Source organism: Cheilinus undulatus, linkage group 2, assembly GCF_018320785.1.
Source record: "Cheilinus undulatus linkage group 2, ASM1832078v1, whole genome shotgun sequence".
In the NCBI taxonomy this organism is placed as follows: Eukaryota; Metazoa; Chordata; class Actinopteri; order Labriformes; family Labridae; genus Cheilinus; species Cheilinus undulatus.
Genome location: NC_054866.1, coordinates 33,847,444 through 33,865,244, shown reverse-complemented (window position 1 = coordinate 33,865,244; position 17,801 = coordinate 33,847,444). Strand labels below are relative to the sequence as shown.

At 37.9% G+C, this 17,801-nt stretch overlaps 1 protein-coding gene across 12 annotated transcripts in view; it reads left to right on the top strand.

Annotated features, from left to right (window-relative positions):
• Positions 1-17,801, top strand: part of ncam1b (neural cell adhesion molecule 1b) — a 134,096-nt gene that overhangs the window by 75,631 nt on the left and 40,664 nt on the right. For 8 of the 12 annotated variants that reach the window (XM_041813451.1, XM_041813443.1, XM_041813458.1 and 5 more), the window contains 5 exons: positions 2,982-3,119; positions 3,475-3,592; positions 5,695-5,855; positions 14,547-14,689; positions 17,019-17,042. In XM_041813451.1, the coding sequence (XP_041669385.1) occupies positions 2,982-3,119; positions 3,475-3,592; positions 5,695-5,855; positions 14,547-14,689; positions 17,019-17,042 (584 nt within the window). The remainder of the gene's footprint in view (positions 1-2,981; positions 3,120-3,474; positions 3,593-5,694; positions 5,856-14,546; positions 14,690-17,018; positions 17,043-17,801) is intronic. The other 4 variants (XM_041813434.1, XM_041813474.1, XM_041813484.1 and 1 more) reach the window with 1 other exon arrangement.

Sequence of the window (17,801 nt, the reverse complement as noted above, 5' to 3'; positions counted from 1 at the left end):
AGCTGAAGATAGATGCTTACTACGAACAGCAGTTGTTTCGATAGGAATTCACCTAGAATTTGTAAATATTGATATATTTTTGTAATCACATGTTCACACTGTTTGTATTGTAAGCTGTAAATAAGGAGGATACCACCTTATTCCTGTGGGATCTACTGCTATGTATGTGGGTGGAACTTTCCATACAGTAACAACTAGAAAAGCACTCAGAGTGCAGACCTCTGCCGTTAGCCCTATCTCCCAATAGTGAAGAATCCTTTAAAAACATTGATGGATTCAGACGGTGATCAGGATCACTCCCAAAATCAAATTCGCCGATTACTCCCTCCCCGGTGGGGTGGAGACACGGTGAGGCAAAGCACTGGCTTCGCTACAGGTGAAAGTCATGGCAGAGGGTGAATATTCCTCTATTCTTCCCAGCATTGTGAGTATTCTCACTACATTTCGCTGTCTTTCTCTCTGTTACGCTCTAAATCGTCTCCTCAACCGGGCGTGCATCTTTCAAGCCCTATAAACTCCAAAACTTTGGATAAGTTACTCATGTCCGCCATTTCCTGGTGTAAAGTGGTAACCACGCAGCCCTATCTCCCAAAAGTACAGAATCCTTTAAAAAATTCCTGGATCCAGATGGTGATCCAGATCAGTCCCAAAATCTAATCAGTTCTTCCTTATGCCATTTCTGACATTTCCTGAAAATTTCATCAAAATCTGTTCATGACTTTTTGAGTTATGTTGCTAACAACCAAACAAACAAACTAACAAACAAACAAATAAACAAACCCAATCACATAATCTCCTTGGAGGAGATAATAATAGCAAAACTCGATTCTTCTAAGAGCTTTCTAAACCATTTTAGCATCAGCAGTGGTTACTCTGAAATAAATATTTGCTGCAATAAATACTGCTTCATTTTTGTTAAATCAATAAAGTTAAATCAGTTGAAACTTTTAAAATGTATTTTCTGTAATGCTCAGCACCTGTTGCTTCGTTCATGGTACTAATTTAGTGACAAAATTAAATATATGTCCTTAACAACAGTGTTTTAAACATGCTGTTAACTGTTTTACTGCATTTGGGATGTAATTCTCTCAATATTAATTTATCATTAATTCAAAACTTGGCATTTATGAAACTGAAGTGCTGACAACTTGAGTCGTGGATAATTTTATCAATTTTATCCCACATTTTAAGAGGGATTAGTTGGTGGAATAAGAATTTCAGCAACCCCACAAACTAGAAATGTATCTGAAGGTGGTGTCCAAACTCCTTTAACAAAACATGATTGCCTTTACTACACTGATATGAAGCTAATAAAGTTAGCTAAATATGCTTGTCTAGGTTATCCGAGGTAATGTTGTCACTTTGTACTCCTTAGTAGAGGGCGGTGAAATATTAATATTATCCCGTTTGAGGTGAAACAGACGAACTTTACATATTTTAATGTCCAAATTGCTTTAGTAATCACATTTCACATCTCGTTTCTGTGTAAAGGCCCATTTAGATAGAAAGGACCAGAAGTTGCACCCATCTTTCACGCAAAGAATCATGGGGGCTATGAATAAGGTGGATACTGAATAAAAACACCTTACAAACAGAAATGGCCATCATTGACCAGTGTGAGCATGTTGAAACCGTTGAAACCATGCTCAGCTTTTGTTGCCATCTTCCTCCAGGGTTTATCCTTTGCTTTGAAGGGCAAAATTAATTTGGTTTTGAATTTGAAAATACAATTGAATCTGTGCTCTTCACCCCCTGACACTGAGCAATATCATGTTGTGTATGGTGCTTCTGGTATTGCTCAGTGGGAAAATAATAAAACAGGCTCATGTGTGGGTTGTAATAGTCTTTTAAATTACAACATGATTAAATTTATTCTGTTCACATTTCATCTCAGACTGAGGGAGTTCTTGTGGGCTTTGGCCATATTTGTCCTTTTTCAGGACCTGGTAAAATGAGAGTTGGGGCATGTTCAGAGATATGAATTTGATGAAGGGGAAGTGAATTTATCTGGCTTTTTAAGAAGGGGTGCTTGTGTTGAGGTGTAGAACTCTACAACGCGTCAAACATATCAAGAAAACAAGAGTCTAGAGACAGTGAGATAAGTTTAGGCCTAGCCGATATTTATTACATGGTACAAGATACAGAGTTACAGAACAGTTGATCGAGAGAGCCCCAAAAGCTAGTGACAGACCCTTTTATAGCATCTAATCTAGACGTGCACCTAGCCATGAATCAAGCACACACATACACACTTCTAGAAGGACCACCAAAACATGTTTTTGTTCTCTTGATGTTGCTTCTCGCACGTACCCTTAGTCCCAGCCAACTCTTACCTAACCTCGTGATATCAGATCTTTCCAAATCATCCTTTTTGGTCATGAGAATCAACTCCTCACTAGTTTCTCAACCTTCTTACCAGACTGAAACATCTGTAGACCCTTCTCAATTGTTTACCTGAACTGAGAGCCAATCCATCATGTAAAGGATGCGTTCAGCCTCTTCTGAGAACAGGCCACAAAGCAGCAAAAGCAGAGATGAATAGTTGAATAGTTATATGCAGTAAATTAATATGTGAGTACATATATGAGATATATGAAATATCCCTACGCTTGCTTTTTCACTTCAGTATCCCCTTGAAAGACACAAATGTTATGCGTTTGACTAATGGAGCTTGAACGAAATGCATTAAAGTCAGAACAAAGTTTAATGTAATAATGTGGAGATACGGACTTAATCAAACATTAAAGTTAAAATGTGGTAAGTTTTCAGCCAGATATATGTAAAAGAATGTTTGCAATCGTTGACAAATTTGCTCAACAGTTTTTCCTACATATGGAGTTTGATTTTATCTGCATGCATCCATCTTGATGGCAAAGGGGTTGTTTATCATCAAACACTATGAGTGAGTAACTTCTGTCTTATTTAAACTACAAGAATACATATCACACCTGACAGTGTATTTATTTACTGCTTCCTTTTAGTTCGCTTCAAAGTACTGAACAACAATCACCTTCAGATCCGTGGCATAAAGAAGACAGATGAAGGCTCGTATACCTGCGAGGGTCGCCTCATGGCCCGCGGCGAGATTGATCTGCGGGTCATCAAGGTCGTCGTGAATGGTTAGTGGTCCTCTCTCCCTCCCACTGTTTCCTCTTCCTTTTTGTTCCTAAGTGCATGTTTTTGTGTGGCAGGTGTCCCATGATGCTTAAATAAGCCGTGGATCCTTAGAGGGTACCCGGCTCAGCACCAGAGTGGAAACAGTTGCCCAGAGCAACCGTGTATCAAAGATGTTCGATTCAAATGAAGTCTGTTCCCTGCAACTTCTGAGCCTAGCAAATGAGTGTGCCTAAAATAAGTGTTCTGACTTTGTCACTGCCTCTGCCTGTTTTCCCTCCTACTATCTATTTATGTGGCTGTTTGTAGTGTCTATCTACGAATTTATTCTTTTATTTAATTATTTGTCTTATGTCTCAGTGCTACCTACCATCAGGGTATGGCAGTCAGAGGTGAATGCTACGGCAGAGGTCGGGCAGCCTGCCATGTTGACTTGTGCTGTTGATGGTTATCCTGAACCCATGGTGACTTGGACAAGGTAAAACAACACAGGAATGAATGCTCTTCACACTTCATTTGCACTAGTCAAGTCAGTTGTTGCTACACTTGCTTTATAACTCAAATAATGTTCCTATCTATATCAACCTCATAACTTCTGCCAAGTGATCAAGTTGACAGTTAATCAACTAGACTCCTGACTCATCTTCACGCCAAAATAGGCCAGTTTACCTTACATTACCAAGGTCCCAAGCTGGAATGAATCTTTATAGAATGTATTAGTTATATATTTTCATCATTTACTTTTATTTTGGTTTCAGTATGATTTTATATGTTTGATATATGTATATGACAGAAATGGCCACTTTTTAAAATAATACAGATAATTTTGTGGAAAAAGTATATCTAAGTCTTCAAACTAAAGACAGTTTAACCTCTGGTCACAGTCTGGCTGCAGAGGAGATGCAAGGGATAGTAAATGCCTTTGAATCTACCATAAGAGCAGCAGTGTTTTTAAGAAGCATCAAAGTTATCTCTCACTTGTGTAATAAATATAAGCTTGGTCATTTTTTTCCCTTAATGCAGCCACATGAAATAAGGCTATGCCATGCTTTAGATGTGCTTCAGTGTTTGATGGTAGTAGCACAAGTTAAAAATGGTTGTAATAGCTGTTGAAATGTAGTCACGATAAGAATAAAAGCTGGAAGCAACAGACTAAAGAGAAATGACTAATAAGAAATAAAAACAAAATGTGTGGGTTGTACTTGATATATTAAATATTTAAAATATGAAACGAGAAAATATTTCTCCTTTTTCATGTTGAGATTTCCCCATTGGTATTATTTAAAGTAGCTATTCAGTTGCCTCATTTCACAGAATCATGTTTTTTCTGCTTTAAAGTAAGAGTTGGACTTGTCTTTTCTTATAGCTTATTATACTTCTGTATGTGATGTTTGAAAGAGAGGCAGCCTGAAGCAGCTTGTTTCAAGGTCTCAAACAAGTAACATAACTATCCAGCTTTGCATTATTAACATATATAATAGAATAGAATAGAATAGAATGTAATATAATATAATATAATGTAATATAATATAATTTAATATAATATAATATAATATAATATGATATAATATAATAATACACTTCATATGATTTTTTTTATTTGAGTGGTGCTACTTACAATACAGTGTAGAACTTTTCGTACGATCAAGGCCTAAAAAAGTGTGTCAACAGGAAATAGTATCCATACACTCACACTTACGTTCACACACATTTGGACTGGTATTGTACTCATGCACTAGTTTACTTCCTTTAAACTGGAGACCAAATTGTGTATCTGACACTCTTGGAAATTATGGATACTCTACAAACTGGTTTATTCATTGCAAAGGGATACTTAATCACAGGGTATCAAAGGTACATGTAAACAGTGAAACCTGAAGACTTCAATGTCATCAATAGCCACATTATTCTGCTTAGCTGAATACAGCCATTGATAGGCTCTGTCTTTGTTAAACTGTTCCTGTTTATCTGGTTTCCAAGACAGAAGCTAGCTGTGTTGAGCCTCGATTTAAATGGGGTCAGAAAGTGCAGCAACCCAGAAGCTACTGTTTCCCTTTGTTTTTAACATTCTGATGCCCTCTGAATCTTTTTTTTCCTCTTGTGCAGATAGAGTGCACCTTGAACTTGTTGAAAGCTGTAGTGGAACTCTAAAGTGGTAATATACTGTAGTCAGAGGCCAGAGCATTAAATGCTTTCAATGACGGGCTTTTGCGACCAAAAAAAGAGATCAAATTACACTTTCATAAAATGAAAATACATGAGCCATTACTGTGCAGATTGACTCTGAATGCCATATAAAGAAAGTATCGCAGAGGAAAAAAATATGCCTCCTTTTCTGAAGCATTTCTTTTCTTAGATTAGCATCGTTCAGATTTTTTTCCATCCTTTATCACTTGATCCTTTTCAAATTGTTGTGAATTGTCATGAATCTTGAAACTATTGCTTATTTTTCATCGACCTGAGGACCACTCTCAGGAAACAGTTACATTTTAAGGAGAAGCTCTTAAAATGGTAATGACTTGAAATGAGTTTAGGCTTGATTGAATGGAAAGATATATTCAACACTCATGCTCCCCACAGGAACGAAGCAGTTCTTGAGGCAGGAGAGAAGTACAGCTTTAATGAAGATGGCTCAGAAATGACAATAATGGATGTCGCCAAGCTGGATGAAGGAGAGTACACCTGCACCGCCAAAAACAAGGCTGGAGAAAGTGAGCAGGAGCTCAGCCTGAGAGTGTTTGGTAAGGAAAAAGCACTTTATGTACATACCTAAATGAAAGACAGTGACAATATTATTGCAAGTGAGTGGGAATGTATATACTGGAGTATGTGGGTGCTGGAAGAACAATACAATGGTGTGCCTGTTTTTCTAACGGATACAAGACTAGGTGTTGTTTCAGTGTGGGTTGTAGTTGTTTCATGTAAAGCTTAAGCTTAAGGATTTGAAAAACAAGCGAAGTGGGATAGACTTAGCTCAGACCTTTGATGTGGTTTTTATCTTTTTTATTTTTGTACTTTGCCCAGTAGCTTGTTGTCTTTGTTTGGTGACCTAATGGCGTCGGTAATATCAGCCACGACAACATTTTGCTTCAGTCAAGTCAATTAAATTTTCGAGTGTGCTGGTGCAGTTTATTCATCTGTTTTTTAGAGCTCACCAGCTAAACAATTTCCATTAAATTACACAAGGTAGCTTTCAAGGCACTTTGTTTACCTCTTTAGCAATATTTACCTCATTATCTCAAAGATTTCCTTGCACTCAAACCTCAGGTCTCCCAATCATGCATACACCTCGAAGCACTCATTTCAGAATATGAAAGGTTTTTAAGTTTAAAGGGTTTTCACCATTATATTTTTCTTAATCTCCCTGATCTTGAGTGAGGGTTGTTTATTTGGTGCCTTTAATAACAGGTTTGGTTAGGTGTCTACAATAGTGTAGTGATGCTTGGAGAATTGAGTATGCTCTTAATGCATCCCCCTTAGCCACTGCTATAAACAGTGACAAGTAAGATTTTTTTTGCATATTTAATTTACTTCCGCATGGGCCTCTAGTTTTTGCACATTGACTTTCAACTTTTGCTGCTTGACTTCAGGGAGTAAGGATCATTATGAATTAACATCAGCAACAAAAGTGGAGAGGATTTTGTAATTAATGCTGGCCCACAGACTATAAGGGCGAGACAGCTATATAATTATAAATTATAAATTGTAAGTGAACTTTGCCTTTTTTCTTAGTTGTGTGGGGGGTTAATGCATTACAAATCAACACACTACTGTACTGGGAATACCTTTTATTGTAACACGTTATTTCAAATAAGCTATCCCTTACTTAAAAATTGCTTTCCCTTGTCCTTTTTTTGCTGTAGAAAAGAGAACTTCTGGTGCACTAGCAGAGATCAAGTTTAAATCCTGTTTTGTGTTAGTGCACGTGTGTAGCTCAGGCTGAGCTGTAATGTCATCTTTATGAACCAGTGTGTCACTATTTTCCTAGAGGCAGCTGTGACTTATACACCTCTGCCAAGTTAGCTGTCACACTTGTGTAAGGCTGTGCAGATAAACTCAGACTACCACCAGGGCTTTTAAACTTTACAATAAGGTTATTAAAAAAAAATAATGATACTTCTATAGAGGCTATGCATGTGACACACACAGACAACGCAAGGTTAGTACCAGTGACAGAAATCAGTAGGGAATATGCACTGAACAGCTTTTCAGTAATGACATCCTACTGATGTTCACCATGGTCCTCAGCTGATTGAATATGTTTATAGAAATCAGAGATGCACACAAGTCATTTCTTGCAAGTCCAAATCAAGTCTCAAGTCTTTGGTCACGAGTCCAAGTCAAGTCTCTAGTCTCCGATGGTTGTAATGAGGGTTCTATGATCTGCCTCTGACGTCCAATCTGCTTAGACCACTGCATCGTTCTATCTAAGGAATTTAAATCCTGTACTGTATTATCACTATCAGTAGGGTGGGTTATTGTCTGTGGCCAGCTCGCCGTGGTTTGCGTATGTGTACATTTACATATGAACAGCGCTTGACATTAACTTTTTTTCACACCAGCCACTGTGACTATTGGCTACTAGCCACTCAGTGTTTCTACTAGCCACAGTTCTGTTGTTAGGAATGTATGTGCTATATATCATATGTACCTCTGCTATAAGATGAAACAAAGGCTCTTTCTTTTTTTCCCTCATCAACATTATCAATATCAGCTCTCCTCTTAATAAAGCTCTTCTCTGTGTACATACAGGTACAGCGCTCAACAAATTTATAAGACTACCATCCAAAGTAAGGTTTATGCCACAGCTGCCCTAAATTAACAGAATTGGTAATTACCAAAATCATTTTTATGTTTCTGCAATGGTAAATACACCAGTATATAGAAGCTCTTTAACTGAAATGATATTTTTAATGCTAAAATACACACGTGGACAAAATTGTTGGTACCCCTCCATTAATGAAAGAAAAACCCACAGTGGTCACAGAAATAACTTGAATCTGACAAAAGTGATAATAAATAAAAATTCATAGAAAATTAACCAATGAAAATCAGACATTGCTTTTGAACTGTGGTTCAACAGAATTATTTTAAAAAACAAACTCATGAAACAGGCCTGGACAAAAATGATGGTACCCCTAGAAAAGATTGAAAATAATGTGACCATAGGGACATGTTCAACCAAGGTGTGTCCTCTAATTAACATCACAGGTGTCTACAAACTTGTAATCAGTCGGTCGGCCTATTTAAAGGATGACCAGTAGTCACTGTGCTGTTTGGTGACATGGTGTGTACCACATTAAACATGGACCAGAGGAAGCGAAGGAGAGAGTTGTCTCAGGAGATTAGAAAGAAAATTATAGACAAGCATGTTAAAGGTAAAGGCTATAAGACCATCTCCAAGCAGCTTGATGTTCCTGTGACAACAGTTGCACATATTATTCAGAAATTTAAGATCCATGGGACTGTAGCCAACCTCCCTGGACGTGGCCGCAAGAGGAAAATTGATGACAAATCGAAGAGACGGATAATACGAATAGTAACAAAAGAGCCCAGAACAACCTCCAAAGACATAAAAGGTGAACTCCAAGGTGAAGGTACATCAGTGTCAGATCACACTATCCGTTGTTGTTTGAGCCAAAGTGGACTTCATGGGAAACGACCAAGGAGGACACCACTGCTGAAAACAAATCATAAAAAAGCGGGACTGGAATTTGCCAAGCTGCATGTTGACAAGTCACAAAGCTTCTGGGAGAATGTCCTATGGACAGACGAGACAAAACTGGAACTTTTTGGCAAGGCACATCAGCTCTATGTTCACAGACGCAAAAATGAAGCATACCAAGAAAAGAACACTGTCCCTACTGTGAAACATGGAGGAGGCTCTGTTATGTTCTGGGGCTGCTTTGCTGCATCTGGCACAGGGTGTCTTGAATCTGTGCAGGGTACAATGAAATCTCAGGACTATCAAGGTATTCTAGAGAGAAATGTGCAGCCCAGTGTCAGAAAGCTTGGTCTCAGTCGCAGGTCATGGGTCTTGTAACAGGATAATGACCCAAAACACACAGCTAAAAACACCCAAGAATGGCTAAGAGCAAAACATTGGACTATTCTGAAGTGGCTTTCTATGAGCCCTGATCTAAATCCTACTGAACATCTGTGGAAGGAGCTAAAACATGGCATCTGGAGAAGGCACCCTTCAAACCTGAGACAACTGGAGCAGTTTGCTCATGAGGAGTGGGCCAAAATACCTGCTGAGAGGTGCAGAAGTCTCACTGAAAGTTACAGAAATCGTTTGATTGCAGTGATTGCCTCAAAAGGTTGTGCGACAAGATATTAAGTTAAGGGTACCATCATTTTTGTCCAGGCCTGTTTCATGAGTTTGTTTTTTAAAAAATTCTGTTGAACCACAGTTCAAAAGCAATCTCTGATTTTCATTGGTTAGTTTTCATTGAATTTGTATTTATTATTACATTTGTCAGATTCAAGTTATTTCTGTGACCACTGTGGGTTTTTTCTCTCATTAACAGAGGGGTACCAACAATTTTGTCCACGTGTGTATAATAATATGTTATCCATGAATTTTCAAATTTACTGATTTACAAAAAAACTGAAAAAAGTAAAGCACATTATTATTTCTTGATTAATATGTCAAATTATGGTTATTTACTTGCATTCCTGAACAGAAAAACGAGTTTTAGTGGTTGAATGTTATGCTTGATTCATTTCTGACTTCTCAGGGAAGCCCAGTGAGCTGGCCTCGAATTTGGGTATTAAAAGGTGAATTCAGTTTGAAATTTCTCATTCCTGTTCAAAATGGTAAAATGTGGAGAGCTCACTGAAAATGAAAGAGTCCTCATTAAAGCACTTCATGATGCTGGATGGTCTCTGAGACAAATATGACAGGTGGTCCAATAAATTTGTTCAGCACTGTACATCTTAAAAAAATTAGAATATCATGAAAAAATTCAATATTTTTGTCACTCATTTCAGAAAGTGAAACCCACTCATTATATATAGTGAAATATTTCAAGCTTTCATTTCTTGAAATGTTGATGATTCTAGCTTACAGATAATGAAAATCCAAAATTCAGTGTCTCAGAAAATTAGAATATTGTGAAAAAGTTGAATTTTAAAAAGTCATGGTGTCACTCCCTTTTCAGCTAATTAACTCAAAACACCTGTAAAGGTTTCCTGAGCATTTAAACAGTCTCTAAGTCTGTGTCAGTAGGCTACACAATCATGGGCAAGCCTGCAGACTTGACAGATGTCTAGAAGACAGTCACTAACACCCTCCACAAGGAGGGTAAGCCACAAAAGGTCATTGCTAAACCAGCTGGTTGTTCACAGAGTGCTGTATCCAATCATATTCATAGAAAGTTAAGTGTAAGGAAAAAGTGTGATAGGAAAAGGTGCACCAGCATAAGGGATAACAGCAGCCTTGAGAGGATTGTCAGGCAAAATCCATTCAAGAATTTGGGGGAGCTTCACAAGGAGTGGACTGAGGCTGGAGTCAGCACATCAAGAGCCAATACGCACAGACGAATCCTAGACATGGGCTGCAAATGTGGCATTCCTCCTGTCAAGCCACTCCTGTACCAGAGACAACGTCGGAAGCGTCTTACCTGGGCTGTGGAGAAAAAGAAGTGGACTGTTGCTCAGTGGTCCAAAGTCCTCTTTTCAGATGAAAGTACATTTTGCTGTCGTTTGGAAATCAAGGTCACAGAGTTTGGAGGAAGAGTGAAGAGTAGCGCTGAACGATTTTGGGAAATAATCTAATTGCGATTTGATATGCGATTATTCTCTAACTTTCTTTTATACCTAAACAAGGGCTGAACAATTGTTTAAAAGAATCTAATTTTGATGATTTTTGACTCGTATTGCAAAGTGGAAAAGAATTAGTGCATTGAAGGGGTTTTGTCATTCTTATATTTAATACGAAATAAAAGTACAAAAATGAAGAAGGTAGGATTTTTTTGTAGACTATACCCTAAAAATGGAATCTGAATGATTGCATGACATGTCATGCATAACATCTGCTTCAAAAAAATGAAAATAAAACTGTTATTTTGACACAAATTTCAGGTCAAAGAAATATTGCACCTTTTGCGATTTGAAAATTGCAGCAGGCCATATTGCGATTAAATCCAATTTGTGATTAATTGCCCAGCCCTAGTGGAGAGGCACAGAATCTACGTTGCTTGAAGTTCAGTGTGAAGTTTCCACTGTCATTGATGATTTGGGCTGCCATGGCATCTGCTGGTGTTGGTCCTCTGTGTTTTCTGAAGTTCACAGTCAATGCAACCACCAGGAAATTTTAGAGCACTTCATGCTTCCTTCTGCTGACAAGCTTTATGGAGATGCTGATTTCATTTTCCGGCAGGACCTGCCCACACTGCCAAACGTACCAAAAGCTGGTTCAATGACCATGGTATTACTGTGATTGATTGGCCAGCAAACTGGCCTGACCTGAACCCCATAGAGAATCTATGGGGTATTGTCAAGAGGAAGATGAGAGACACCAGACCCAACAATGCAGATGACCTGAAGGCCACTATCAAAGCAACCTGGGCTTCCATTACACTTGAGCAGTGCCACAGGCTGATTGCCCCCATGCCACACCGCATTGATGCAGTAATTCATGCAAAAGGAGGCCCAACCAAGTATTGAAGGCATAGAAATCAAAATACTGTACAGAAGCCTGACATTTCTGTATAAAACATCCTTTTTTCAATTAATCAATCTTTGTTTGTATAGCACCAATTCATATCTGAAGTTATATCAAGACATTGCTGTCATTCACTGGATGGCAAATAAGTTTTTGATGTCCCTTTAGTGTCTCGTTGAGTTGCACTTCTTAACTCCAGTGTCTGAAATGACAAACACAGAGCAGAGGAGAGGCATAACAATGTCACTTGGTCCCTTTTGTTTTCTCCAAGTCTTTACCTGTGGACTGTTGACTGTTAACACCACATCGCTACACAAATGTAGACATTACTGAAATATTCTAAATAGATTGATAGTAAACAGGCAGAGAACTAAGTCACTGCTTACACTCCTTTTAAATTTTTACTGATTAAAATGAGGAAATATTTGATTTGGGGTATTTGTTATTTCTTGGGAAATCATATTCACTTTGCTTTTGATTTATACCAACAGTGTCTAATTTTGTTATACTGAGTGAACCTGTAGGTTTGGAATTTGAATTAGTTATCTAGTTCAGGTTTATCAACAGTTCAGTCTTTGCTGCTGCAGTTTTTAAAACATACACTGTATGCCAATCAATCTATTGTTGTACTGCCCACCTCTGCTGGTGGATTGTTGTCTCAAATTCCAATTTCTTTTCAAACAAAGCAACTCTCAGCAAGGTTTATTTTCTAAATAGTATATAACTATTTTCTTTATGTGGAAAATGTTAACATAATGAGGGAGACAAGCTGAGAATTATTAGTGCCACTATTTCCTTTTATTTTTCTAGCTGGCCCATAGGATAACACTGGACGTATGGAACACCCTCTGATTGGCTTACCCTGATATTCTTACCTGTCCAACAAATGAAGGCAACAACAAAAACAGTTTTACTTTCCATTCAGCTAAATTTTGTGAAATTTGACAGGTGAGGTTAACAAATTAAAAAAAAACAAGAATTCTATGGAAAAAAGATTTTGATGCAAACAGCAACATACAAGCTGTATTTATCTTCATTACTAACTTTGTTGCACAATTCAGATTATGCAGAATAAGTTGTATGAACTTAATTTAAAGACCAGACTTCCTAGATAACTCAATTATGGGAGAAAACTCAGGAAAATTCTGACATATCTTTTATCTAGATGACTTCTTAGCAGATTATTGGGGTTTATGCTGCATCAGTGATAATGATATCCTTTGAAAGCGTGAATAAACTCACACTGTGTGAGATCAGTAGGTGTTTTTATGTCTGTCATATCCTGGGAGAAGAGTTATGTTTCAGAGAAGGAGCATGATTCTTTCTCAAGTTTCTTTCATGCAGTATCTTTGCCTCATGTCTCTATCTTCAACTCTCCCACACTCCCCTAGGAGGAGGCTAATTTCCTGACGGTTAAAGTGCTGTGCAGAGCAATAAGTTAAATTACACAGAAGTACCGTGAAAATTTAATTCCCCAACTCCTCTGTAATGTAAACCCTATTTGAACTGGGCTTTAGGTAATCATTTATCAAGAGATTAATGCACCTTTTATCAGGATTGTTTGGGTGTTTTGATCATTTGATTATCATTGCTGCTAAAAAAAAACTCACATTGATGTGCATTTAGATGTTGCTACATTCTGATTTATTATGTGAAAAGAAGAGTTTCTCCAGCTCTGCCTCACCCACTTCAAACCAGTGTATGAGAGATGTCTTTAAAGAAACATGTTAGTATGTAGCTTTAGACGTAGAAGGTTTGAGGCTGGGTTTTTTTTCTTCTCTGTAGTGTGAACAAAATACTAAAATAAAAAAAAAAATCTGTTCTTAGACAGCAGAAGAATCTTTTCAGAGCTGTCAGATTCCTTCATAATACTCAAAGCAACTCTGCACACTTCAACTACTGACACTCGTCACCAGTGTGGCCACGTTCATTTGTTTATGGGGTCCCATGGAACTATCAATCAAATCCTGTAACCCAGAAATTTGTTACAGTGCTTCACTGGTGAACAAATTATCAGAAAACAAATCAGGCTTAACATAGCTGATATGATCTATTTAAAAAGAACAATAATCAGCTCTGATCAAACTCCTGCAGTTTGTGACAGCCCTGGCTGTGAATACAAATTGTTACTTGTTCAAAAACACAGAACAGCTGTTTTTTTTTTTTTTTTTTTTGTAGATTATCATATCAGATAAAAGCATAGTAGGTTGCAATCATATTCTTGTACTTGAAGAACAATTAAATGCATTGTGTTAAGATGGCCTGCATTAAACAAATGTGAGGCTCCCATTCATGCATTCATTCTTTATGGAGTGCACTTAAAAACAGAAGGGCACAGTGTTGCTCATCTCTTGCCACAGTACCTCAATTTACCTCCCTTCACTCCAGCCACAGTTTGGCTCTTTTCTGTGCTTTCAGGTTGGCTTAAGTGTGCTGTAATGTGACAGTTTTCTTGACTATAAACAAAGGTGAAGACCGGCTCCTTTGAGACAGGCTAAATAATTTATAACATGAATAACATTTTGGTGCCACACATGGTTATCACAGCACTGCTGCTCCCTTTTCTGGAAAGGCTTAAAAACAGTTCTGCTGTCTTCAAAATCCCACTCACCTGTCAAGCTATTGATCCTCATCCTTTTTCCTTTGAACTCATCTCATATCCACAGAGTTGCTCTTGTACTTATTGTACTCGTGCTGCCAAAACACCTGGCTGTCATGTTATGTTAGTGCAGTTCTTATGATGATGTGTGTTTGTGTTTTACAGTCAAACCTAAGATCACGTACATCGTAAACCAGACAACTTCAGAGTTGGAGGAGCAGGTAACTCTGACTTGTGAAGCCTCAGGAGATCCAACTCCCACCATCAACTGGAGCTACGGTGGTCGGGTCTTCACTGAAGGAGAGCAGGTAGCCATTTAAGGCTGTATGGGTGACAGTCAAAGCCAAATATATACAATCCCCAGTTCTGAAAAAGTTGGGACATTGTGTAAAATCTATTTAGAAACACAATACAGTGATTTGCTGATTTTATTCAAGTACTCGATTGAGTACAGCACAAAGACAAGGTGCGTTATGTTCAAATTGTTATTCTTTTTCCTTTCTTTTTTATGGGGGGGGTGCATATACACACACATTCTGACTCTGATGCCTGCAGCATGTTCCCAAAAAACTTGGGACAGAAGCATGCGTCTGGGTACTGAAGACACTCATTGTCGGTGTATTGAAAATAGAATTATTTCCCAATCTTGCTTAAATTAATTGTTAAGTTGCTCAATAGTGAAGAGTTTCCATTGCCATATTTTTTGTCCCAAGGCACCATTCTTTTTGCTTTTTTTCTTTAAGAGCTATTTTGGGACTTTTATTAGAAAGCTATAGGACAGTAAATAGAGCTGGTTACAGGGATGAGGGTGGGAAAAGACAATCAATGAAAGAGCCACAGAACTTCAACCCAGGCCGCCTGCATACATGGGGCGTGACCTAAGCATTCGGCCATCTGCGTCCCATGCACGATGTATTTTACATGGCAGACAGGTTTGGGCTGCACGCAGGCCAGTGTAGTTTTCTTTTACTGATGCGATTTGATGTATTATCTAAAGTGAAATGAGTTCTCCAGTGCTACTGAGCCCATGTTGTTATATCAATCACAGAATGATAACAGTTTTTAATACAGTGCCATCTGAGGGGTCCAAGGTCACAGGCATTTTAGCCTTGCCCCTTCCATGCAGAGGTTTCTCCTGATTCTCTTAATCTTTGATGATGATTTTATTATGGATGCTGAGATCTCTCAAGTTTTTTGCAGCTGCACACTGAGGAAAGTTGTTCATAAACGGTTGGACTATTTGTCAACTCAGTCTTTAACATAGTGGAGAACCTCACTCCATCATTGATTGCAAACAACTGAGCCTTTCAGTTTTGCTTTTTTTAAACCCAAATTATGTTACATCACCTGTTAGAATTTAACCTACTGACCTGCTGAATTTTCCTGTGGATTTGTAATTATTGTATTCTGTTTCTATTTTCATTTAACACAGTGTCCCAAAGATTTTTAGAATTGGGTTCGTACATCGTAAGTACTCAAGAGCTGGTGTCCTGCACGATTTTGTCCTCCTAGAGTTAATAAACCACAACTAGAGCAAAGCACACAGATAATAACATAAAAAGTTTCCCAGTTGCAAAATATACACAAATCTTGACATTTTAGTACCTAATGGATAACAAACTTAGATATTAAAGTAAAAAAATGACCAATACTTGTTTTAGCTGTTGGCACAGGAAATTATTAATATGTAAAGATCCATCAAAAGATTTATTTTTCATTCAATTTTAAGCACTGCAAAAGTGGAAACACTTATAATTTGTGATAACAATTATTTCCATGCAGTGTTCCCTGTGGATACAACATTAAAAAGTTCAACCCTTACCCTTACATTCATCAAGTGCACTTTATAATTTGAAAGTGTGTGCTGTAGAATTGGGTCACACTGATTCATAACCACCAGGGAGGAACACAAACCTGCAGGATGCTGGCGTCTCAGGCAGAGGAATTGAATACCTTTAACCTAATTTAAGAGGTATATTGATCATGTGCAGGTGTGGGACTTGTGCTGTTTCATACCCAAACATTCTGAACAAGGTTTATCTACCACTGATTATTTCTCCTAAATTAGCAGCTCCTTCACAACGGCCCAGTGGACCTCATGTAATTAGCTCAGCCAAACTCCTGCCTGTTATGTGGAGCACGCTCAGATTTGCCTTGAGTTTTCCCAAATGTCAAGAAAATCCACGTCAGAAACCCAATTAGAAGATTCCTAAAATAAGCAAGCAATTTGAAGCAATGGTTAAACTTTGTGTGCATCTTTTTGTACGCTGTTTGCTAGAATGAGCACTTGAGTGATCAAGTGTTTGTTTAGCATTTTCAATCACTGATAACATTATGCAGCTCATTTGAGTGATTGAAAACATTGTTCAGTGTAATACTAACTTTATAATGATAATCAATGAATATTCTGCTCCCATTTGTTAAATTTGTTTTGCATAATCCACAAAAAACAACAAAACAATGAATACCTGTTTGGTATTCTTGTACATCTTTTCCCACATGGTCTGGGTCCTCAAGGTCTTGGCGTCTTGGTACAGTTGGGAAGTAATGAGGGGGAAAATGCTTCAAAGAGATACTATAGCTCTTGGAGGAATTCTGGAGCCAGTCCATTACATGCACTACATTTTCTTCCTACAGGCACACCTAAACAGGATCTATCAGGTATGAAATACGCGTGGCACAGAAATGTACTGAAGTAATGTTGCAAAGTATGCCTCCAGATTTCACAAAAAAGAACCTCTCTGAAATCAAATAATCCCTTTTTATTGAAAATTTCCCAGCTGTTTCCTGAAAACCCCAAGGAATGATCTCATCAGAGTTTATGAAATTGATTCAACTGCTGCATGCTTCGCAAAGATAGCCTGAAAACTTCACTGATCTTGTGAAATAAAGTGTTTGAAACTTATCTCATGAGATCAGATGAAAACGTGGTTAATAATGTAATAAAAAGAAACATCATTTCTGTGTCGCTGTTGCCTGATCATTTCAAACTTTCCATCACAGCATGAGGTTGCCTGGATTCAAGCCCAGCTCAGTCTGTCTGTCATCTCCATAGTGCTGTAGATTTTCTAACCTTTTTGTCCATGTCATTTTAAAATAGAGGGTAAAAGTGCTCCACTTAAAATCTATCTTTTGAAAATCACAGAAACACTCAACCCCTGCAGACAAAAAAGAGAATAAGATGGTTTGGAACATACTGATCAGAGAGGTGGCTAGTGGAGAGGTGCAATGTGCTGCAAGGAGAGCTTTAATGGGTTTTTTCTAACCTTGAAAAGTGGAATCCATTGAAGGGAACATTATTTCTGGCAGATGACAGCCACTGTGCCTTTTGAAAATGGAAAATAAAGTTTTGCCGCCACCTGTCAAATTCTGCCAGACTGAGTGTTTGATATTCAAAAAAGGGTTTTGAGAGGAGCAACA